Genomic DNA, 26,862 nt, shown 5'->3' on the forward strand with positions numbered 1-26,862 from the left:
CCAGTCGTTGTGGGTAAGCATATGCATAATCACGATAAATCTAATTGTTTTCTACTCAAGTTAAAATTAAATTTATAAAGGGCTACAAAATCAATTTACTCGTCGTTATGCAGAAAAGATAAATTGCATTTAGACAGAAAAAGTAGTAATGTTGCAAGCTGGCTGGAAAGATCCCATTTCGTGTAACCTAAGAAATTCCATTCCCCAACACCAATAATTCCATGCATTTTAATAAAGAAAATTCCAGTGATATATTAATGAAGGCACTTTCACAAAGCTAAACTGGAATAGATCTTGGAGTCCAATGGACAAAAGCAACAAAATTATATCTATGTTATGGGACAACAAATCTTTGCTTATGCAACTCGAAATTCCAACAATATCCATTCACAACACTACCAAAAAAAACAAAAAAACAAAAAAAACAAAGGGTCAATTGTTTTTGTTATGTAGTTAGGTAAAATACCACCTCTTTGATTCATCAAAAGCTTTTTCTTTGTATAATACTAAAAAGAAAGTAAAAAAGAATAAGAAAAGAAGCATCCGCTTTGTTTAGATGTAACAAAATTGCTGATATATATGAAACAACCTTTTAGGTTACTCCGTATCTCAATCAGCAATAGACCTTTGATTTGTCACATCATATATATTCAAAGTGATGAATAAGGAAAAACCGCTAATTATTTGAGGTAATTAATTGTTTTCTGCTATAAATATTTATTGAAATTATGATTTAGAAAACAAACCTTTATAAGGTCGCATCATATCATGATATAAACTCTCACGTCTTCCATTTGTCCACAAATTTTTAAGATTTATGGAAATGAAATATGATTCTAATTCTTTGGATTAGTTTCAGGTTTTGAGCTCAAAGAACAAATAAAATTCTCTCACTTTGCATTAGAATCTAATCCACCTTAATTATTTTTATACACAGAAAGAAGAGAAGAGAGAAGAAAAAAAAAATTATTGATTCACTTGCACATGTTGTTGTATAAAATTTATACTTTGTTAACTGTTTGGCTGCTGAGAAGATGGTATGACAAAATACCAAACATAATATTCTCATATTCTATTTTCTACTTTTTTTAATACTATGACTTATCAGTAACTTTTTGATCAGGGTTTTTCTTTGATTCCATTAAGTTTTAAAAACTTTTCTGGATACGTGTTACTATATTTTTCTGTTTCTTATCGAATGAAATTATTTTGGCATATTTTCATGCTGCTATCAGCTTCACCTGTTGATAGATAAGCGAAAGAATATGAAACTGTCTTTCATGAAAAAGAAGTATACAAGATGGGAGGAAAAAACAGGTGAATATATGCTAATATTTGAGTATGTACTGAACACATACATTTTTAGTTATCTAATACACCTCTCTAGTTTTTTTTTTTTTAATACTATCAACTGATATCAAATTAATTTCATAATCTCCAATATAAGGTTTTGCTCAAGTATTTACAATCAAGAGCACTTGTCCTGAACATGGATGGCAAAGCTATTGGAAGAATAATTTGGTATCTCACAAATTCATGTCCAAATTCATCCTCCGCAAAATTAATGTGCCATAATACCTTACAATGAGTACTCTTTACTCATTTACCCATTAAGAGACAATTGCTAATTATAATGGAGCCTTTATTTTGTTGGTAACAGACCTTTTATTCTAACGTTAGCCTTGACATTTGCTCCAAATCTTATTAGTAGCATTTACCTTTTCATAATCATAAGTTATTTCCGACTATGTTGTATGGGGCGGAGTGTTGGCCAGTTAAGATCTCTCACGTTCAAAAGATGAAAGTTGCCGAGATGAGAATGTTGAGATGGATGTGTGGCCACACCAGGAGTGACAGGATTAGGAATGAGGATATTCGGGACAAGGTGGGAGTGGCCTCGGTGGAAGACAAGATGCGAGAAGCGAGATTGAGATGGTTTGGGCATGTGAAGAGGAGAGACATAGATGCCCCAGTGCGGAGGTATGAGAGGTTGGTCATGGATGGTTTCAGACGAGGTAGGGGTAGGCCGGAGAAGTATTGGGGAGAGGTAATTAGACACGACATGGCCCAGTTACAGCTTATCGAGGACATGACCTTAGATAGGAGGGTTTGGATGACCCAAATTAGGGTAGAAGGCTAGTAGATAGTCTCATTATCCTGTCTTATTAGTAGTCGCATTATCGTAGTATAATTTCTTGCGCTCTGATTTATGCTATTATCTGTTATTTTTTGTGCTTTGATTATTCTATGTTATCTGTGTCGCTTGCGTTACTTCATTTCCATATTGCTTTAAATCTCTTTGCCTTATCTGACCTCTTTTTATATTTTTATTGAGCCGAGGGTCTTTCGGAAACAGCCGTCCTACCTTGGTAGAAGTAAGGTCTGCGTACACTCTACCCTCCCCAGACCCCACGGTGTGGGATTTCACTGGGCTGTTGTTGTTGTAAGTTATGGACTGTATCCTTCTCTTTATTTACCTGACAACTTTTGGATGCTTTATCCAGGTGGTTTTTGTATGTGATCTAGCTAGTCCTTTCATTTGGAAGATAGATCTCAAGAGCCAAACATTTTTCGTTCTTCTCATTTTCTTTTGCTAGGTTTTATAATATATTTAATCTTTGTTAGATTCTGGCTCTTAGTTTTATACTAGAAGAGCTTGTTGAATTATGGAGATACACCTATACCGAGTGAAATATCCTTAAGGAAGTTACCTTTGACACACCTCAAGCTTTCAACAATTCTCTACAGTTTTCATGATCAAGTATTTTCGGTGATTTTCATAATATTTCCAACAAAAACTGCCCCATTTCAATAGTTCAAGAGCTAAATTGGCCAATTACCCCTTGTTTTGGGGAAGCCGTACTAACAGGGGTATTTGTGAGTTTTTTTTTTTTTTTGGTAACTATTTATATTCATTACCAAGTGTAACTGTACAGCACAAATAGAATTTCAAACCTGGCTAACAGACATGTCCTATTGCCAGTTTTTCAACCACATTCACCCTACTTACCAACTCCTTAGTCTTCTCTACTTACCTACTACATAATGCACAGGGCTCATCATACCTACTATCACCTAATCACCTATGGATAGTGATTCATTGAAAAAAATTTTACCATGGGAGAGGCATATGTATGACATGGTGTGTGAGGGACTATTTAATTGAATTATAATGCGAGGCCTACCACTTTATCCTCTCATCCTCGTTCTTTTTCGTCCTCTTCAATTTCTATCTCCTCTTTTCCTCTTTTTTCTCATTTTCTGTTTTCATTAATTTTTAAACCCTTTTCCTTTCTCATTTTCTGTTTTTCATTAATTCTAAAATCAATTCTATTATACACAGATCAAAATTCTTTAAGATATTCTTCCGTTTCATTATCCAATTTTTCAATTTCTTCTTAATAATTCAGTTAAACTCCGAACTACCTTAAAAGAAAATATTTGGCCTTAAAAAAAGTTTTAAATTAAAAAACTGATAACTAAAGATGAAATTTAGGATACTTCGAAAAGTTTTTTTTTTTAATTAAAAACCACACAGCATGGAGTTGTTGGTGCTTTACATAAGTAGACCCTGAATCTAGAGCTGTGCAAAAACTGGTTAACCGATAAACTGGACCAACAAAGTGTTTAAACATAACTGGTTTGGCCTCCCGCATCTTCACAAAGATATATCACTGAATATATACTAAAAAAAAAAAGAAGCACAATAAATTTTCCAAGGTGGTAGCGTGGCATGTGAAGAGAAAATGAAAGGTCACTAGTGAAAAGAGTAAAAATGTAGGACCCACTGTGCACTTGTCAATTAATAGACACCCTCACACAAATATGACATGGCATACCTCACACATAGTAAAACTTTTCGTGATTCATTGCTTCTATCCTACTTCTCAGCTTCACATCATGGTATCATCTATAACATGCTTCCTGTATTATCACCTTGACTATAGATTCGGCTGGTCTGAATTTTTGTTGTATTTTTGAGCTATTTGGATAGATAGAGGGCATTTTTAAGCCAAAAACGTAAGGACGAGAATATTTTTGAGCCAAAAACATCATGACAAGAACATTTTTGAGCAAAAAATGTAACGGAGGATAAAATTAACTTGTTGAAGGTTAGTGTCATCACTGATCTCTCCATTAATTTCCATTTCTTTCTTGTATATCATTAGTTCATTACCTCCTTTTCTTCAGCACGTGTCATTCAATCTAATTTCTAATTAATTAAATGATGCATTAAAAACAAAATCAAGACATCATCTCAAGATTTTGAATGTTGTTAGAGAGACGTGAGACGTCTTTTATTTGTAGTTTTACAAAAGGGTTACTTCTATATTCGGGGATGTCCATTTGTTTGCAAAAATCTCGCAAAAAGACAAAACTACGTTTATTGTGGTGGGAAAAGGTTTTGAAAAAGAAAAGATTTTAATTTGCTAAATAAATTGCGTTTTGTCAAATTTCAAAAGGCAAGTGGATAGTGCTGGTAGGTTAAGATATTTTCGACATTTTTTTTTGACGCCAAAAATACTAAACTGAGATGCTACTTGATTTAATTTTGAATGGGACTTCTCTCCACTTAACAAGAAATCATGCAAGTGTTATGCTTAATACATCTATTATAAGTGAATGGTGAATTAGCTAGAAAAGGAGAAAGGACCGACAACATAGGCGAATTTCGGATTTAAATTTAATTAAGAGGCTCAATTTTTAAGATGCTTATTTGTTAATGCAACATAAAGCGCACAATAAAATGCATATACATGGCTCATATTATCTTTCTTTTTTTAGATTTTGTGTATCTCTTAAAAATGATATACGTCTATAATAGTCTTGATCGTAACAATATTTTTCTAAACTACGTATTCTTCATCTCTTATACGTCTCACTTAATTAATACTCCACCAATTGAAATAGTAATAGTAAGTTTCTCTTAAAGATCATAAATTTTTAGGGAAAGGTTTAAAACGAATTCAGTTTGTCAAAATGGTAATATTTACTATTTAGGGTCGAATGCAGTATTGGGAAATTGGTACATGTGATATGTTTTGTGGGTTGGAAATGTTAAGTAAGTATATCTCCAGCATATTCCAATTCCATCACTACATAACTATAGCAAACATATCTCTTCTCTTTTATTGCAATCCCAAAACTTTTCCATCTTCAAACTACATTCTTAGTATAAAAATACGAATATCGAGAAAAGCCTTGCTACTAGATCCCTGGTAAATTGGTTAGACATAAGGGCACTAGGCTAGAACTTATTCTCTTATCTTCTATATTTAGTTAGTAAAAATTGGATAGAGTTCCATTCTGTATGAGCTTTTTGCAGAAACTAGCTCAGTGACTGGCAGCTAAAAGAATCCTCGTCAATGTCGATAATGCTAACTTTTGCCCAATGCATAATACATAAACAGATTCTCAAATGTGGCTTCAGCTGGCAAGTACGTCCTCTAATTTTTGGGGTACACAAGTAGGCACTTCAATATGTGTAAAATTGAACACATAAACATAAATGCTGATGTGGCACTGACGTGACATGTAAAGTTGGAGGTATCTAGATGATCATTTTGTAAGTTGTGGTGTTCAACTGACAAAGTGGAGAGAAGTTGAGGTGCGTGCACACCCAAAGTTGGAGGACATACTTGTCAGCTGAGGCCAAGTTTGAGAGCTTGTTTATGTATTACGTCTTTGCCCTATAATGTTTACTCTGTCCGTTCCACTTTATTTGTCATAATTTTATTCAGCACAAAATTTAAGAAACTAAAAAAAAAACTTGTGGCCTTATTTATTTCATAAAATTCATATCGCTATAAATTTTTTGAAATTTGTGATAATAAACATGCAGTAACATTTATATTGTCCACAGCACTACTTCTAAATATATATATATTGATTAATCTAGTGTAAGTCACTAAGATTGAGATTGGTGGGCACATATGACAATGCAACACTGATTCTCCACATAAATTTGCTTTGTCATGAATCATGATGTACTTTGATTTGTACCCATTTTGCCTATTAGTCTTGAAAGTGTGTTTGTCCTATTGTGAGAAACACTTAATCAGCCCCAGAATCATGATTAGATTACCTACCACTAGCTTTTAATTAGTATTTCAGCGCATTATTTGCCTAATACTGGTGGTAATTACTATTGTGACTAGTCACTATCAACACTTTAGTGTACTTGCTTTTTCTCCAGGTCTTGACAAATAGGTAAAATAGCACTTTTTATTTTGTTTTTATGGAATATTTAAGATAGATTTTATCCTCTTTGGGGAGCCTGGTTTTAAGGAAACAACATCATAGCATATCAACTTATTATGGTTAAGTGACTTCAACTAAAAAAAAATCAATTAATCATGATTAAGTGATATAAATTTATGTATAAACACGTCTCAAATAAGTGCATATTTAAATTCCGGTAAAAACTTACCTGCACTCGATGTTCACATCAAGCCAATAGATATATGACATGTATTTGTACATACACCTTTGACACTTCACCATGGTTAACTAACATGCATTCTCATCTCAGTAAATCACTTAACTATAATAAATTAATACAGTTTGATGTAAACATTCAATACGAGTAAGTATTTAGCTTTTTACCCCTTTTGAATTTCTACGTTATTTATACAAAGCTGGGACATTAAAATATTAATTATTAATTAATGATAATAAACTACTTTCTCTCTTCAAGAATTATGGGAAGGACGGAAAATAACAGTAAAAAAGAAGTAAAAAAGAAAAGAGTGGACATCAGCAGTCAGCAGGGACAGAAGAATCCATTTTCATAATGGTTTTGATCAAAAAGCTTAAGGATAAAAATAATACGTACCATATAATTACTGTGATGATGTCAATTTAAATAGTAGAAGTAATCAAGAAAATCATGCAAATAATTTGTAGTGGATGTACTACGTACTGTGTCGAAAAATTGTGTGTCCTTCATCAACCTGAATAGTTCAAACATTTTAGATATTTTGTCCAGAAATAATAATTTGTTATTTGAATTTCGACAATTCAACGCACTGTTTAATATTCAAATCTATTTCAAATGATTTCAAATTTAAAATTCAGGTTCCAAATATTTTAAAAAACAAATATAATCATCAATTTATCAAAACAACTAAAAAAATCTAATAAACACATTTTACAAAATGATGATTTGCCAATGTTTTTAAGTTGTTGCAACAACACTCACTTTTCATAGAGGGAGGAGATAAGCATATTTAGTCTAATGTTATGTCAAATTGGGTACTGGTTAAATAACTTTTAAAAATTGGATACACGATAAATAGCAGTGTTCAAATAGGGTATCCCATGAAAATTTTCAGGAAATTACACCTAATGACCTTAGAAATGGGTGGTCTTGAACTTTTGGCCCCCGATTATCTCATGGACAAACCTTCAAAATCAAAAGTCAAAACTTGTTAAACTTGGAGTTATATTCATGGGACAAGCGAGGTCAAAAGTTCAAAACCACTCACCTTCAAGGGCTTTCTTATAAATCATCCGAAATTTGTATTATAATCGCACGTGCAAAGCGACTAATAAATTGCAAATTGTGGTCCTTTTTTGCTGGACCGGATGGCCAGGTTCTTGGGCTTGCGCAGTCCAAATTAGGGAAAAGGACACAAATGGCCGCTGGGCCATAAATAATCCCATGCGCTGACCCATCTATTCCCAAACCCAAAAATTAGCCCATAAACTATACCCATCTGGTAGCCAAATCTGTAGCAAGCCTTTTGTGGCGACTTTTTAAAAGCCGCCACTAAAGGCTGGGTGGTCCAATAGCCCCATCGCTTTTTTTTCTTTTTTTTTTTTAAAAAAAAAAGTCAGACTTTTTGTGGCGACTTTTAGGACTGCTATAGAAAAATAAGGCTTTTTAGTAGCAATTAAAAAAGTCACCTCTAAAGGTTAAATATCCCAAAGCATGTATAATATGTGTATATTTAATAAGAAATATCCCAAAAAACTCTGAGGCGATTTTTGTATATAATATGTATCGTTTGTGTATAAAAATTTGTATCAGTACCTATCTGTCACGACCCAAACCGATGAGCCGTGACGGGAGTCTGACCTCTAGCGACCAAACACCCCTAAACACTTATCTGAAACATACTGAACATCAATAGCCCATAAACGGCACACACTAATCTCATAAAGAGGAAACATCCGAACTCTGTACAATTTGCATATATATATATATATATACATAACATGCGGAAGAACAGTGCAAGCCAGCTAGGCTGCTATATATACTGTACACAAAAGAATATAAGCCGACAAGGTTATATCGTCTGACTACTACATACAACTGTCTACAGACCTCTACTGGAATAAAGCTGTAGAAAGGACGGGACAGGGCCCCGTCGTACCCATCTATATACCTCTCAAAATAATGGCCTACCAAAATAGACTGCAACTCCAGATCGAATGGAGTGCACTGATCGCTGCTGGATAAGGGTCCTACTAAGTTGGACCACCTTCCTGTCTACCTATATCTGCGGGCATGAACGCAGCCTCCCGAGCAACGGGGAGTCAGTACGGATAACGTACTGAATATGTAAGGCATAAAGACAACATGTATATATGTATAGAAATCATGAATAAAATCTGAACTCATAAGCTGGAATGACTATCTGCATGAATCTGTATGAACTAGTATCTATCTGCCTCTGACAAAATCTGTATGTCGGAAAACATGGGCATACATATATCTAGGAGGTACACACCTCATTGTCACATCACAGGCCACACCTTCACCCCCTGTCAAGCGTGCCTTTCTCATGTATATACTCTAACATCATAAGTCACTCCTGGACCACTCATAGGCCACACCTTCACCCTCTATCAAGTGTTCCTTTCACATATATGACGTAATATCATAGGTCACACCTCCACCCCTGTCAAGTGCGCCTTTCACTCATACCCCTGAGAACTGGAAGTGAATGTGTAGTACAAGTAAAACTGAACGACAAGATTCTCAAATAATAAAATGATAGTTTGCCTCTCATGGGCCTTACTGAACTCATACTACTAGGACAGGAAATCATAACATCTGTATATGGGGAAAATACCATAGCCGGGGTACGGGGACATCAAAATTGTATTTCTCTTAGTACTTATAAGAATAGAGTAATATGGAAACTCTCTTACTCGTTTATCGGTTCATACATGGGATCATGCCAAAAAAAAAAAAAAAAAACCTTAACATACTTTGACGTATATCAAATCGCCCAACTTCTACTTCTTGAACTTGTAAATCTACAATTAAGATAACATACTCCTTAATTAGGCTATTCACCTTACTCACTAATCATCATAATTACAAAAGAGCTTAACAATTATGGACAACATATCCCTTGAAAACGTAGAAAACCCTCAACTCCTAATTCCATCCAATCTCAACTATAATATCAAGGATAACATTAATGGAAACACTCTCATATCAAGATATACCCAAACATATCCCTCGATCATCTCTTGACATAACCCCAAAAGCACTATTTAACCTTTCATTGACTTATCACTTTCATAGCTATCTTCTCTTCACATGAACCACCAAAACTCTTAGTAACTAACTTAAATACAAGGGTAGAAATCATTTACATACCTTGAGGGGTCAAGAATCCCAAGAATCACTTTAACTTCAGCTTCCTAAGCTTCCCATTCTTGGAAACCCTAGAACAAACCTTCTTCTTCACAAGCTCGGGTTTACGAGGTCCGGGTCTTGTCAAATCTTCACTACTATGCCATAAATGTTGGGAGAGCAAAATACTAGGGTTTTCTGATCTGGGAATGAGAGAAATAAGACATAAAGTCGTGGACCACGTATTTATACTCGGAGAATTAAATGTTTCAGTGGTCCGGTTCGATGAGCGGGTCGACGACCCGTCGACGTGCTCGTCGACCTGCGCCTACAGAAAGCAGGGCTGCAGAACCCTGTCGACGCCGCACAACGACGGTCCGTCGACAGGTTCGACGACCGGTCGATCTTGACTGGTGTCTACAGGCTTTTCCAATTCGGTTCAGATCGCGTCGATTCGATTCGTTCAACTTCTAACCCCGTAGCTCACCAGGAATTCCTGCTGATACCATTGCACATGGGGTAGGACACTTTCTTTCTCCAAAACTCCGGCTCGGGTCTCCGTTCCCTAGGCATACCTCACTAGGAAATCATAAGTTCTACCACTACGAAAACAAGTGGTGTAACAATATCTATAATGTATAGAAACTGTATAAAATATGAACACTAAAGTATGTATCATTTTTGTGTATAATATGTATATTTGTGTGTATAATGTGTATTATAGAATAGAAAGTTGTATTATTTTTGCATATAATATGTATCATTTTTGTATTGAAAGTGTATATATAATTCCAGCATGTGTACATAAACTATATCAGTCTTGTATAAAGAGTGCATCATACGTATAAAAAATGTATCATAGAAACCGTATCATTGTGGTATATAATATGTATCACTATTGTATATGTTAAAAATAAATATCATATCATTATTGTATAATATGTGTATAATAAATGTATAATTAACATCTAATAAATGTATAATAAATGTAAGATTAATTCCAGCATATGTATATAAAATGTATAATTCTTGTATATAAAGTGTATATATAATTCCAACATATGTATATATGCTGTAGCAGCCCTTTAGTGGCGACTTAGTCGCCACAAAAAGTCTTTTTTTTTTTTAGCGCTGGGCTGTTGGGCCAGCCAGCCTTGGCATTATTTTGGGCCGACCGGCCATTTTTTGGCATTAATTTGGGCCGATCGGACACCTAGTGGGATTAAGCCCAAACAGTGGTTAAATGTGGTATTAGTTTGGTTGAGTGGACACACAGTGTCCTTTTCCCTCCAAATTATCTGTTATGCTAGCCAATCGAAGATTCTATGTTAGAAGAAATTGCACAGTTTGTCCTTCAAATGGATTGGTCTTTAATTTTTTGGCCAGTTTGCACGATTGTTCTCCTTTGGGGATGGTCTTTAATTTTTGTCGCTCAAATTTCTGGTCTTTAATTTTTGTCCTTCACCTAAAATACTCTGAGATTTTACGTTTGAACTCCGGCTTAGTCATAAAAAATAAAAATAAAAATTCGCAAGGCAAGGCTTCACGAAAAGTTTGTCTTATGCGGCAAACTTTGCCTTAAGGCATGACTAAAAGTCTGCCGGATACAGCAAACTTTGCCTTATAAGGCAGACTTTTAGTTATGTCTTAAGGCAACATCTGTCGCATAAGGCAGACTTTAGTTATGCCTTAAGGTAAACTCTGCCGCAGAAGGCAGACTTGATTGCAAAGCCTTGCGTTGCGGTTCTTTTTTTTTTTTTTTGTTTACTGGGCGGTGGTTTGAACCTAGAACCTCAGGATATTTTCGGCCACCTTTTTAAGCGAAGGACAAAAATTAAAGACTAGACCAGTGCCTTTGAAGGGCAATCCACTTAGAAAATTATAATTTTTTTCCGTCAAAATTGAACTTATGCTTAGCGGATCATAATTTCTTTAAGGGCACGGGGCATAACTTGTGGGATATTATGATGCGAAAATATAAACTTATGGCTCGAAAAAAAAAAATTGCCTTGAGGGACAAAATTTAAAGACCAGCATAAAAAAGAGACAAAAGTGCAAATGACTCTGTATGTTATCTCCTCCTCCTTTGTTTAGAGGTGTATCTTTTTCCGTTTCCTAAAACAAGAAAGATTATCTTGTGTATCATTTTAGTTTCTTCCCTTACATTTTGAAAAGTAACAAGGAGAAAAAAAAAATCTGGCTAATACTTCAAACAAGCCTCATTTTTGTGCTCACTGCGATACTGGGATATTTCACGAATATGAATTTCCTTATCTTGTTCAGTCTGGTGCTGATTTGCAGGATTGACCTTCGCTGGGGTGGTTTTTCATTTTTGGCCCTCAAAATGATGGTCTTTAATTTTTGCCCTTCAAGAAGAATTTTGCTGCAAATTCTGCCTTTAATGAGGCAGAACTGCCTTGCGATTTTTTTTTTTTTTTTTTTTTAACTGAGCTTGAGGTTTGAACCCACAACTTCAGAGTATTAAGCGAAGGACAAAATTTAAAGACCACCTATTTGAAGGACAAAAATTAAAGACCACCCCAGATGAAGGATAATCCGCGGGAAAAAAAAGGTTGCTATTGGGCCAAAGCCCAATTAAAAGATATGGGTCGAGCTCAGGCGTCTAGCACCAACACGGGTGATTTGCAAAATAGGACCAATTAATGCTCGTTGTTCAACTTGTTTTCCTTGTGCAAAGATGGCCTCGGCGGTATACAGCCAAAAGAGTAAAAAAAAATCATGTGTCAAAAAGTTATGACCGACGAGTCATCACTTTAGTACGATCTACATTTTTCTAAGTTCAATCTTGTTCAAACTTTTATATGTCTTGGCGGATTGATGAAACATTTTTGTATTCTATTGTTCACAAGTAATGATGGGCGCGTCATAATTTTAGTGCAATCTTCATTCTCTTACCTTGTTAAATTGTTACAACGAGTCTAGGTGGATTGGAAAAATGTTTCAGTTTGTAGCGTCGATGTCTGCACAAGTTATTTAAAGAGGGACAAAACTTAAATAGCGGTCCACGAATTGTGGAAAAGAAAAAAGAAAAAAAGATCCTAACTGAAAGAACTTTTAAAAATGTGGGAAACTTAACGGCTTATCTTCAATTTGTAGTTCTCCTCCTTTGTCTACTACAACATAACTTATCTTCTTTTCACTAAAGAAAAAAAAAATGGAGGCTTTTAGTTCTGAGCAAAGTAACAAAGTGAATTTTGAAACTGAAATTCAAGAATTACCTGAGAGAGTAATTGGGAAAGAAGGGTTGAGAAAAAAGATTCTGCAAAAGGGTAATTCTTGGAAGACACCATTACCTGGTGATGAAATACAAGGTACGATTTTTTATTATGTCATGATTAGTTAATTACTTTTTTCTTAAGTTTTTGTTTATTATTTCCATAGCTAGTTAAAAAATGCTGACTGTTTTGTTGGTGTTTTTGGATTATTTAGTTCATTACAGAGTGAAACTTCAAGATGGAGAATTTTTTGATTCAAGCTATGATAGAGGGAAGCCTTTTACATTCAAGCTAGGACAAGGTAATATTTTGGTTTCTTTTACATTATTATTCAAAATACTGGTTTCTTATATTTTTGTTAATGACTAATAGAATAGACTTCAAAAACATTGTTCGCTTTGGAGCCCATCTAATATCGTGCTGGAAAACTCCACTATGGTGTAAAACGCTCTTATCATAGGCGACTTGAACCCGAGAGCTCTAGTTAAGGATGAAGCGTAATTACCACCCTCATCATTTGGTTGATAAGTGTATCATTAAATCTAGAGAACAGGACAGACAGTTAGTTGGAGTCGATTGTATTACAACCTATAGATACAACTTAAAATTTGTCTTCACTTCATATTTTCTCAATTCTGAAAAATTTCACATCATTAGACTGCTTAAAATTATATTAATTGGAGATTTAGAAAGCACATGACCATTGATACTGAATTTCAATATTGACATGGTAATATAATTTCACATGTAATCCAAATTCAATTTTCTAAACAGTGATGCTATGTTGCTCAGACTCTTTAAAAATGTTGTCGGATGTGTATCGGATCCTCCAAAAGTAGTGCATTTTTGTTGGATCCAACATGGTGCAACAACATTTTGGAAAGTCCGAGCAACATAGCAGGGATATAGCCGTAGCTAAATCAGTTAATACATAGTTGAGTTTGTTTTGTGTTCTGCATCACACCATTGTTTATACAAATAATAGAAATTTAATGACATTAAGGGAATTTCATTGTTCATTATTGAATTCCAGGTGAAGTTATTAAAGGATGGGATGAAGGAATTGCAACTATGAAAAAGAGTGAAAGAGCAATATTCACAATCCCACCAAATTTGGCTTATGGAGAAACTGGTTCTCCCCGACTTATTCCTCCCAATTCAACACTTATTTTTGAAATAGAATTGGTCTCTTGGAATTCAGTTAGAGATATCACTGGAGATGGAGGAATATTGAAGAAAATAATTAAGGAAGGTGAAGGGTGGGCTACACCTAGAGATGTGGATGAAGTACTAGGTAATGTCTTTATATTATTTCAGAAATTTTCGCAGGTTGTCCTTTTTTTGGGATAGTTATTTAGTAAATGACTCTTTTTATTTCTCGTGCAACCTATGGAACTTTTAGACCACGGTCTAAGATCTCTTTGAGCATATTGAAAATCTTATAAGAAAACGTTAGACTACTGTCTAAAATTTTATAAGTTATTGCAAATGTTAGACGACGGTCTAATATCACATCTTGTTTTATTGAATAGTGAAGTATGTAGCAAGCTCTGCAAATGGAAAAACTCTGTCAAAATCTGATGATGGTGTTGAGTTTTCTTTATTGGAAGGTAAATACTTTTCTTAGAATTATGTTTTTACATTATAAGACTTGTGTTGCTCGGACTTTTCAAGAATATCATCGGTTTTGTGTCCTATTCTCTAAAAGCTATACATTTTTGGACCCGACACAGGCTCGACACTATTTTTGAAGTGGCCGAGCAACGTAGTCTAAGATGCAAGTGTTACTAATAGAATTTGCACCTTTATTAGGTTACCTATATCCAGCCATGACGAAATCCTTAAAGACAATGAGAAAAGGAGAAATAGCTGAGTTAACAGTGAAGCCAGCTTGTAAGTTTGATAAACACAACAAGAAGTTATTACTCATAAGCAAAAAAGAAAGATAATTAAGTTGTGTTTCATCAATTTGAAGATTATTTGGATGATGTTGGAATTGGAAAATTGCAACCAAATTTGAATTTGACAATTCATCTTGAGCTGATTTCATGGGAAAGTGTTGTTGATGTTACTGGAGATAAGAAGGTTCTTAAGAAGTCAATTAAGGCTGGTGAAGGCTATGATCATCCTAATGAAGGATCCCTTGCAAAAGGTAATAAATTTTCGCAAATTAATTTTGTTTGTTCAATACATTTATACATATAATCAAGAAGATTGAAGTTCGGGAATTTTATGTTCTCGACTTAGTGGTCTATATTGGAAAGCTACAAGATGGGAGTGTATTTGAAAGAAAAGGATCAGATGAACAACCCTTTGAATATGTATGTTTAGAAGGTAAACTTTTCTTCTGTCTTCTTTGTCTTTTTTCTTTTTAGTATAACGATGATGTTCACACCAACTAGCACGCAGGCAGTAGAGGAGCTAAGGGGCACAAGGGGTTCATGCGAATCCCATTCGTGAAAATCCTAGCCCCACCACTGCATGCGGACACCTTGAAACAAAGAAGGTGCTAGTGTATATTTTGGACTAACCACCTGTTATCCGGAACTTAATGCCCCGACTAATTCACATTCGCGCTGCGTATGGCCCATAGGGGGAAGCCCTCCTTGCCAAGAGTTTCTCTATTCCCAAGATTCAAACTCAAGATCTCCGGTTAAGGATGAGGGATCCCATCCATTTCACCAGATCTCTTAGTAGTACAAGTAGTGAATGATTTTAACTTGAAAAATCAATTTTCTCACTCAAATAAAAAATTGTGTCTCATGCATAGATTAGAAAAGAAAGTTACAACAAGTTTTACAATGCTATAGTCAGATAATCTTGTTATGTTGATCACTGCAGGGCAATTAAATGAAAGTTTAGATAGAGCTATCATGACTATGAGAAAAGAAGAAGAAGCAATAGTGACAATCAGCTCGGAATCTGTGTTTTATGAGATCAAATTGGTTGATTTCGACAAGGTTTTTTCCTCAAACATGGAATTACAGTAATCAATAGAATCCTTCTATTTTCAGAGTGATCAAATTAAATTTTCCTGTTCAATAACTATTTTCATGATTCATACAGGATAAACCATTTTGGGAAATGGACACAAAAGAGAAACTTGAAGCATGTGAAAAAATTAAGAATGAAGGAAATGTACTATTCAAAGATGGCAAGTTTCAATGTGCCTCAAGGAAGTATGAGAAGGAATGTAACAGTTTTTCATCCTTGAATGTTCAAATTAGTTGTGCATCCTTGAATGTTCTGTAAGCTGAAGTGTATGTATTGTGAATTCCAGGCCTCGAAATTCATCCAATTCGATCACTCGTTCAACGAAGATGAGAAGTGTCGAGCACATACTTTGCGATTATCGTGTTATTTGAACAATGCTGCTTGCAAGTTGAAGATGGGAGAGCATCAAGAAGCCTCAAAACTATGTAGCAAGGTTTATTATTTGCCCTGTTTCCTTTTCAATTTTAAGTCAGGCTTATGATTAAGGCTATTAAATATCTTTCTTAAAACGGTATTTTAAAAGACAAATTATATGCTATTGAAAGGAGATTTTTGGTCTCAACAGGTTATAGAGTATGAGCCTTGCAATGTCAAAGCTCTATTCAGAAGGGCTCAAGCATACATAAGAATCAATGAACTTGAAAAGGCTGAAATTGATATTAGGAAAGCTCTTGAAGTTGATCTAAACAACAGGTATATGCCTGCCACCTATGTTACGTTGCTCGAACTCTTTAAAAATCTAGTTGGTGCCTGTTGGATCCTCCAAAACTAGTGCATTTTTGAAGGATCCGACATGGGTGAAACAACATTTTTGGAGTCTGAGCAACATAGCCTATATATATTGCATTTTCGTGTGATATTATCTTATTGTGTTCTAAAAATTTAGCAATTGATTTGACCAGAGATGTGAAAGTCATGTACAAGGAGCTGAAGAATAAGCAGAAGCAATATGCAAAACATGAAGTTGAAATTTTTAGCACTATGCTATCAAGGTTGGCCTAGGACTTTCAGTTGAAAATCTGTAAAAGATAGAAGCCTTAAATATTTTTTGTGTTAATAGAATCTTAAAACATGATGCAAAATCTTGAAAATGTTATATGAAGAATTCAATAATTCACATTGCATTTGCTGCAAGTTTGAAGTTTGTAAAAAAGTTTTATATTGTGTTTCTTGTTGAAGCCAGAGTAGTTCAAAATCATCAGCACTTTTATACAGTGGCGTTGCCACTAGAGCAAAGAAAATTATCGTTTGTATATAGGTAAAAAATTACTTTATAAATACTCTTAGCGAAATTTCTTGCTTTGGCATAACAGGTGATATCAAATACAGTTGTTTTTTTCAAGTCGTAACATTGAAGTATCTAAGAACACTGAGTTTTTCAATAACTTATTGCTCGTGAGTATTTACTCGTAAAATTAAATGCTGAATTAATTCTTCTGCAGGGATTATGGATCTGATAATTAATTGTTCATTTATTCCTACTATCTAATTTAAGCGCGAACTGCCTTTACATAGGACAGAGTATATTTAATTCTTTAATTTACAAACTAAGTTAGAAACTTTACAATTTCCCAAGTACTGTCACGGTGTCACCCATATGAAGCAAATGTGATGACCTTCCAAGTCATCTTGCCACATAAGCACATATTTTAGACATATGGATGCTTACATGGCAAAGATGCTAGCATTTATGGAAAGATTCTAAAGCCATGAAGAGTTTTCTTGGAGAGACTCTAGATTCTTATAAAATATTTAGGAAGACTTTCTTGAGAAGCCTTAGAATATTCTAGGCATGTAGAGAATTCTAGAGAGGGGACATACTTGTAAATATAGAGGGACTTGTGTAACAATTATTATTTATTCATTAGCCCCTAGGTGAGTAGTATAAATAGAGGGGCATACATTTGTAAAAAACCATCAAGCAAAAATCAATCAACTCTTCTATAATAAAAAGCTTCCTTCTAGCAAATTTCTCTTGTCTTATTCACCTACTATTCCCTTAGTGATCTTAAGTGTAGTAATCTAGACTGACTTGGCATAGCAAGATTGTGAGCAAGTTGTGCAAGAACGTGAGCGAGTTGTCAAGTGCCGCACATGCGCTTAGTTCAAGACTAAGGACGTGACACAAAGCCCCATATTTTACGTAGGGAAAAGAACCAGAAAAAGAAAAGAGAGGCTATAAGTCCTAATTAAATTTTGACCTAAGGATCCTTGAGAGCCAAATGATATTGATTGTAGCAATAATATAATCATGCCTTTGACTGGCGGATCTAGGATATTCTCTGAGGGGATTCGAAAAAAGAATGTAGTGCCTGAGGCTTGGAACCTCAATGTGAATTTTGAATACCCTAAATCACTGAATCAACCCCTACTCTTGTGTTCAGGGTGTTCAAAATCTATTTATGTACATAAAATATATAAAAATACCTTATTTATATAGTGTAATTTTTTGCCGAGGGTGTTGAACACCCTCAATGGGCTGTAGATCCGTCCCTAGCCCCTGGTCCTGGAGACATCATGCATATTGTAGGGACCTAGATCAATTCCATAAAATAATAATCCTTCTGTCTCAAAATATTTGTCGTCCTTACTAAAAATATTTGTCTCAAAATATATGTCATTTTATTTACCCAAGATAAAATTAAGTAGCTTTTTCCCATTTTATCCTTGTATTAATTACATCAATGGGCTGATTTTTTGAGTTCACATACCACTGAGGTTTCATCATTAATGGAGTAAATATTTATTGAGGAGAGAGAACATGAAGAAATTTGTTAAGAGGGTAAAATAGTCAAAATGTTACCTTTATAAATGCTTTCTTAATAGGTGTATAAATGAAAAATGCGATAAATATTTTGAGACGAAGAGAGTAATAATTAATGCATGTTGTAGAATTTTCTTTATTTACATGATTGCCAATGGGCTGTTTTTCGACCCGAGGATCTAGAAAAAATTAGATTGAATGATCAATTTCACCCTAACAATTAAAGTTTAGCCACGGTTTTAACTGCAATTGAAAAATAGTTACTTTTAAAGCAAAAATTTAGTATCTAGATAAAAGTACCTAGAGCTCAGAAAAGTTTGAACTTATAGGAACGATTCAAGAAATTTGACATAGGTACTACTATGAATGAAATGATGTTCAAGTTTTAAAACAGGTACTATGAGTTAAATAATAATAAAATAAATAAATTTAAAATACATATCATAGTGAAATAAATAAGTCAAATAATGTAAAAAGAATTATTTTACCATAGTATCTCTTTTGAGCTCAAAGATAATGTCCTGGATATGTCAACCAACTTCTAATTAGTCAAATTAGCTAAGAATGATTTGTCTAAGTTGGTTCCTTTTTTTGTTTTTTCCTTTTAAATTTTCAGTGTAAGTATTTTTAGAATTTTCTCGTTGGAAAAGCCAGCAAATTTTCTGCATAATTAGTATGTTTTCCACAGGTTTTGATGATAGAGAAGAAGCCACTTGGGGGAAGAGTATCCAGATAATAGAGAGACCTCATTTCATATATTTAATGAATGCAATCAATTACTACTGCTGAAATTTGCTTGGCAGCATCCGTCGAGTTTATTGATTTATTCTCCCTATGGTCCAAAATAATTGCGGTTTTAAGCTTGGATACCTGCATTAAGAAATTCACTAACTTTTAAAAGTGAAGAAGGATTTTGACTAAAATATCCTTAACTGTGATATTCTTTTCTTTTTAAGTTGACATAATTATTATGGGGACATGTGAATGTGTCAAGGGCAAATCTGAGAAAGAGAACTAAATACTTTCTTAGTTTTGTAAAACTTCAATTATTTTGAACCAACTTTTAGAGGCTAAAACCTTAATTATTTGGGCCACGGGGAGTAACACTTATGACTCTCATAGGGAGAGTTCTTATTATGCATTTGAATTAATCGGGTGTGTGAGTATCCACTATTAAATAATTAAAAATAATAGAAAAAAAGTAACATGCTACTCTACATTTTTATTTTATTTTTAAACTAAGAAATCCGCAGCATGCTACTCTACATTGTTCGATCTATGCTTAATTCTTCGCTTGCACTAATGCTTATATATCAATCTTTTCAACAGTTCCCTTAATTTAAAATTTGTCGAAGGAAATATAATCATTTTATGAATTTTACTCACCATATAATCCACAAGATACGCTTGACAATTCTTCTTTTTTTTTTTTTTTTTAATTTGTGGCTTTGAAAATTGTAGACCTCACATTTTCCACTCTTACATATAATTATGCCTTGTTAATCATTCAAGTCAATGATAAAAGTCTACAAATACTCCCTCCGTTCACTTTTGCTTATCCACTTATGACTTTGCACACTATTTAAGAATTAATGAATGAAATATGTATTTTACTATAATACTCATATTAATTGGTGTATAATTATATTGAAGTTGAGAAAGTGACTTGGAATGAATAATAAATAATAAGGGTAAAACAGAAAAACAAATTATTTTTCTCTTAGGAGTACTATGGAAGAACTTGTATCGTGTAGCATCAAAGGGCCGGTGCGTAAATTTCAATATACTTTTTGACTTACATTACTTTATGTCATTGTCATGTATGAACTATAACGCATGAATAATTTAGGTAGTGTTTAATAATATGGTAAATGTTACGTTCACTGAGTAATAATATAGAATTATTATGCATTCATTGATTGATTCTTCAAAAAAAAAAATTATTATCGTGGGTAACTTTTATTCATGTATTGTTAATTAAACATAATCCCTTTTCATACTGTATCCGTCATTAAGTAACAAAATATTCTTGCATAACTTATGTGACATTAGCTATATAGAGTTTAATAAGGCCGACCAATTGTTGCATTAGATATGTATATAAGCAATGAGTTTTTTTTTTTTTTTCTACGATGAACCACATTAATTATAGGGATGTAAATTTAATTCTGAGAATATTTTTGCTAAGACGGTAATCCAACAACCACTAAAAGACAGTGCAAGTGATACTATCAGTGACAGAGTTAAGTATGGTGAATGGAGTTCAATTGAATCTGTTCCGCAGAATATTATACTGGAGTATATTATTTAGTGACATGTTAAAAAAATTCAATACTGTTCATCAAGATACCTTTTCAAATTTCTGTTTTCAGATTCGTTGGATCTAGTTCCTTTTGACTCATGTTTTTCTCGTTAGATCTAGTTCTTGTTGACTCATGTTTTTCTTTATCGTGCTTACACTGTCTTTTAATATTAACAAAATCTTACACCTAAAGTTCCCGTTTCGGTTCAATGTACATATTTAATTTTAAGAAAAAAAAATAAAACCTTAGCTTTAAGAGAAATTTATATAGAAATTCCGATTTTGTGTAAATATATAAATAGAGGTGTAAACTTCATTAACTATATTTAAAAATAATTTAATTTTATATTCTCTATTTTTTAGAGGGGTATGCAAAATCGATTTAACTGATAAACCGAATCGAAAATAATGTTGTATCTAGTTGTTGGCTGGATTTGTAATTTTTTATTGGACTATCAGTTCAGTTTCTGGTTTGAGGTTTTTAGTTAATGGTTAAACCAATAACCCAATAGGATTATATAAAATTATTAAACCAATAACCCAATAGGATTATATAAAATTATCTTTTTATTCCTAATTATATTAGTGGTTTTAGATTTTAAATACAAATCTTATTTCCTTTACTTTCGTTCTAGGACCATATTGCCGCAGGCTACATTTAAGTTCTCTCAAACTAGGGCTCTCGCCTCTTTGCCTCTCTCGACCGGAAAGAAAACAAGTTTATTTTAGCAATAATGTCTTTAAATTTGCTTTTGCTTGATATTTGTGTAGACTTTTATACATACATACATACATAATATATATGAAACAAGAAGAAGCAAAAAGAGTTAGAGCATTTTTTTATTGGTTAAATAAAAAACCGAACCGTTAAGGACCTAAACCGATAGACTGAAAATCGGTAACGAATATCTTATTGGTTTGGTTATCGATTTAGCTTGTTTACAAATTGAAAATCAATAACCCGAATTGATAATACACAAAACCGGACTGAATCGACCGATAAGCACTCTATTCTACTGTTAGCGACAAAAATTTATAATTATGATATTACTCTCAGCGTCCCAATTTAAATGTCTTACTTTCATATGTCCCAAAAAATGTACCTTATTCAATATTTAGTAAGTTAACAATTCATACATCTTACATGGCAAATTTAGATTCAAAAAAATATTGTAATACATTACACATATCTTTAATTTAGGACCACAAGATTCAAATGTCTTCTTTCAACCCTTAATCTTTATACCCAATCAAACTAGGACACTTAAATTGGGACTGAGTGAGGATGACATGTTTAATACTTCCTCTGTCCCAATTTATATGATACACTATTCTTTTTAGTCTGTTCCAAGAAGAATGATATATTTTTATATTTAAAAATAATTTAACTTAAAACTTCCTCTTTTACCCTTAATGCAATGATTTGCAGCCACACAAATATTTATAACTTATTTTAGACCACAAATTTAAAAGTCTTTTTTTATTTTTTAAATTTCGTGTTTAATCAAATTATCTCACATAAATTAGAACGGATGGAGTATGAAACAAAGTAACTTGCTTTATTGCACAAAAATTGAATTAAAAAAAAAAAATTGGTCTAAAACCAGCCACGTGATTCCGAAAACTATGTGGGGTAAGCGTATCACCAAAACTGCCAAAAGTTAAACCATTTTTCAGGCTCACTTCAATCCCAACTACCTCTTGTTTGAACTTTCTCACCTACCAATCCCCCTTTCTTTATTTTCCAAAAAAAAGAACAAGAACCAAAAAGCAGCCATTGAACTCTATAGTTATATAAATTACCTACTTCTCCAAAACACTCTCAAAAAAACCAAACCTTCAACCCATCAAATGGCTGTATTTTTCATTTTATTAATTTCCATAACCTTAATATTTCTACTTCATAAACTCTACCATAGTCTAAGATTCAAATTACCACCAGGTCCAAGACCATTACCAGTAGTTGGTAACCTCTATGATATTAAACCAGTTAGATTCCGTTGTTTTGCTGATTGGGCCAAAACATATGGCCCAATATTCTCAGTATACTTTGGTTCACAATTAAATGTGGTAGTAACAACAGCTGAATTAGCCAAAGAAGTGTTAAAAGAAAATGATCAAAATTTAGCAGATAGATTTAGGACTAGACCTGCTAATAATTTGAGTAGAAATGGTATGGATTTAATTTGGGCTGATTATGGACCTCATTATGTGAAAGTAAGAAAGCTTTGTAATCTTGAATTGTTTACTCCAAAAAGACTTGAAGCTCTTAGACCTATTAGAGAAGATGAAGTTACTGCTATGGTTGAGAATATTTTCAAGGATTGTACTAAGCCTGGTATGTGAATTTTATTTTAATTTATTTCTTGATTTTTGTTATTATATGTTCTTCCTTTTGTTCGTTATTATATACTCCTAAGAATGATTTAATTTGTTCAGGTGAGTTTATAATTTATTTATGTAATTAAGTGATTTTGTAGATCAGGGTATAGTCATATGACACATTACAAATATTCTTTTAGCTATATATCGTATTTCTGTGTAGAATATCAGTAATTAAAAAATAAAAATAAAAGAGATCTTTGTTACTTCATGGGTTTTAATGTAAGTGTCTTAGTTTAACTAGATACGAAACTTAGGAAAAACAAGAAAGACTTTTGCCTCATATGGTTATAAAATGTCCTATGAATTTTATGATCTTAAACAAGCCACGTAAATTATTGAAATTTGAAAGTTACTCAATATTGAAAGAAACATTCTTTTTTAAATAGATTGAAAAGAAAAGTAATATATTTTAAATTGAAGAAGAGGGAGTAATTAGCAATGTTGGGGAAGAGGAGGAGGTAAGTTTGCCTATAGATCTGTTCACAGTCATTTTCTTGTTGTCCTTTTATTTTTGTGACAGGTCAGCTTCCACATGGCAGACAATAAAATATAGTAATAAATTGCTTCCAACTCACAATGTTAAAAAATTCAAATAGAAAGGGTATACAAAGTTGAGGATGTAAACAAATTGGGTTAAACATACCAGTTGAATCCCACAAAGTTGGGTCTGGCCAGGGGAGAGTATACACACCTCTATCTTAGAAGGTGGAGAGGCTGTTTCCGTTAACCAAAGGGGTATAGAATAAAATTGATGGAAGAATACAATAACATACCCAGTGTAATCCCATAAGTGGGGTCTGGGGAGGGTAGGATGTACGCAGACCTTACCTTTGTCTTTGTGGATAGAGAGGTAGTTTCCGATAGACTCTTGGCTCAAAAATTGATGGAAGACTATAATTCATTTAGAGTATTAATTCTCCCAAAGATGACTTTTCTTGAAAGTAGAGCCCTATATATGGACAATAACTTTGCTTCTCAATTCTGAGCCAAACATCAAGCTTCATTTGGTTATTTTGTAGAATACTAATAAAGACTATGGTCCCAAACACAGTCCCTTTCATTCATTAATAAATTTTGACAGTGAAGTAGGTGAATCTTTCTGAAACTATGTTATACCAAATGTAGTAGTATTATTTTTCATTTAGATAACCTTATGAAGGGGAGCGTGGAGCGACATAAAGTTCTCTCTGTGTGATCCATAGATTCAAGCTGTGGAATGAGTTGTTTTATGTATGCACAAAAGCTGGCTGCCCACATTACACTCTTGGGGTGACTGGTGAGGTCCTTCCTCGGATCCTGCGAGAATGCGATGCTCGGTGGACTAGGCTACCCTATTTAGATAATTTTATAGTCTAGTGATCGTGTTTACTTGATTAAATTTCTTGAGTAAAACTCTTGAAGTATTAAATTATTGAAATTCAAATAATAGTAGTTAATGACCAACATGTAAGTCAACATGGAATGTAGCCTATTCTTGTGCTAATTATAATGCTCAATATAATCTGCAGAGAATACAGGTAAAACCCTGTTGATGAGAGAGTACTTAGGATCAGTAGCATTCAACAACATTACAAGGTTAACATTTGGAAAAAGGTTCATGAACTCAGCAGGTGAGATTGATGAACAAGGCCAAGAATTCAAAGGCATTGTGTCTAATGGCATCAAGATTGGCGGAAAACTTCCATTGGCAGAGTACGTTCCATGGCTCCGTTGGTTTTTCTCAATGGAAAATGAGGCACTCGTGAAACACTCTGCACGTAGAGATCGGTTAACACGAATTATCATGGACGAACACACTTTAGCTCGCAAGACAACCGGTAATACTAAGCAGCATTTCGTTGATGCCTTGCTTACTCTTCAGAAGCAGTATGATCTTAGTGATGACACTGTTATTGGCCTCCTCTGGGTAAGTAAAATTTGTACCTTGTACTTGTCAGTGTGTTTATCTGGTAAACTAATGTTTGGTCCTATAGAGTCTAAGAGGTTAGCTTCAATTGGTTAAAAAACTACGATTGGGGGTTGGGGCTATAACTTAGCCTCGCATAGAGATTAGAGACTATGCAAATACTTTGATATATTTTGCGATATGATATAGAATGAACCATCTTTTGAAAGTGTGTTTGTGGCATGATAATTAACGAACCATCTTTTGAAAATGTGTCTGTGACATGAAAGAGAAAAAACAATTGAAAAGTGTATATGTATATACAGAGTATGCAACATGATGCATCTGTGACATAATAAAGAACGAACCATCTTTTGAAAATGTATTTGTGACATGACAAAGGATGAGCAATTTGAAAATGTGTATATATATGTATGTCGAGTATTCAAGTACAGTAATGTGTCTATGACCTGACCAAGAACAAACCAAATTTCGATATTAGAAACTATCATCTTGTGACATTAGAAACAACTAGGTATACATGTATACATTTTCAGATTGTTCAATAACATATATTGTGTTGGCCCATGGAATTGAATTAGTTAGAATATTGATGTTGATGAGTTTTCAATCTCGTGAATTTGATTCTCATGATACTTGTCTAAGAAGAACTTTGGAAATGCATAATAGAAGTTGAGAATATAGGACTCAATGAACTGTATAGCCTTTAGTTATGCATCAATTAGTCTCATTTACATTAAATGTTAACTTGTACGTGAAATTTTGCAGGATATGATTACAGCAGGAATGGACACAACAACCATAACAGTAGAATGGGCAATGGCAGAGCTAGTTAGGAACCCAAGAGTGCAACAAAAGGCTCAAGAAGAGCTTGACAGGGTAATCGGATCCGATCGGATAATGTCAGAAACCGATTTCTCAAAACTCCCTTACCTTCAATGTGTAGCCAAAGAGGCTCTACGGTTGCACCCTCCAACTCCCCTAATGCTTCCTCACCAGGCCAGTGCCAGTGTCAAAATCGGCGGTTATGACATTCCTAAAGGGTCCATCGTGCACGTGAACGTTTGGGCTGTGGCTCGTGATCCAGCAGTGTGGAAGGACCCGTTGGAGTTTAGACCGGAGCGGTTTTTTGAGGAAGATGTTGACATGAAGGGTCATGACTATCGGTTACTGCCTTTTGGTGCAGGAAGGCGGATTTGCCCCGGTGCACAACTTGCTATCAACTTGGTCACTTCTATGTTGGGTCATTTGTTGCATCATTTTACGTGGTCCCCGCTCCCGGGGGTTAGCCCGGAGGATATCGACTTGACGGAGAGTCCCGGAACAGTTACTTACATGAAAAATCCAATTCAAGCTATTCCTACTCCAAGATTGCCTTCACACTTGTATAAACGTGTGCCGGCGGATATGTAACAATCGCCCCGGAGGATATCGACTTGACAGAGAGTCCCGGAACAGTTACTTACATGAAAAATCCAATTCAAGCTATTCCTACTCCAAGATTGCCTGCACACTTGTATAAACGTGTGCCGGTGGATATGTAACAATCTTGTTCTTTTCCTTTTTGGCTTCTTTTGTTTTCAAGTCTTGAATTCTTGAACACTTGATGAGATTGTGGGGCATTTTGCTGTAATTTAATGTTTGTTTTAAATTCATATCAGAAGCTCATGTTGTGTTTGGCTA

The 26,862-nt window shown here is 34.0% G+C and overlaps 2 protein-coding genes across 2 annotated transcripts; both read left to right on the forward strand.

Moving 5' to 3' along the window:
• Positions 1 to 12,632: 12,632 nt before the first annotated feature.
• On the forward strand, positions 12,633 to 16,956 carry LOC132607581 (70 kDa peptidyl-prolyl isomerase-like). Its single transcript, XM_060321611.1, has 12 exons — positions 12,633 to 12,924; positions 13,043 to 13,129; positions 13,862 to 14,122; positions 14,361 to 14,438; positions 14,641 to 14,721; positions 14,804 to 14,980; positions 15,076 to 15,162; positions 15,670 to 15,788; positions 15,895 to 16,015; positions 16,107 to 16,255; positions 16,388 to 16,515; positions 16,725 to 16,956. Exons 1-12 carry the CDS (start codon positions 12,768 to 12,770, stop codon positions 16,822 to 16,824), a joined length of 1,545 nt encoding a protein of 514 aa, XP_060177594.1. The 5' UTR covers positions 12,633 to 12,767; the 3' UTR covers positions 16,825 to 16,956.
• Positions 16,957 to 22,597: 5,641 nt separating this feature from the next.
• LOC132607582 (cytochrome P450 98A2-like) lies at positions 22,598 to 26,862 on the forward strand. Its single transcript, XM_060321612.1, has 3 exons — positions 22,598 to 23,226; positions 24,782 to 25,179; positions 25,948 to 26,862. The coding sequence occupies exons 1-3, from the start codon at positions 22,740 to 22,742 to the stop codon at positions 26,590 to 26,592; spliced, it is 1,530 nt and encodes a 509-aa protein (XP_060177595.1). The 5' UTR covers positions 22,598 to 22,739; the 3' UTR covers positions 26,593 to 26,862.

Source organism: Lycium barbarum, chromosome 8, assembly GCF_019175385.1.
Source record: "Lycium barbarum isolate Lr01 chromosome 8, ASM1917538v2, whole genome shotgun sequence".
NCBI lineage: Eukaryota > Viridiplantae > Streptophyta > Magnoliopsida > Solanales > Solanaceae > Lycium > Lycium barbarum.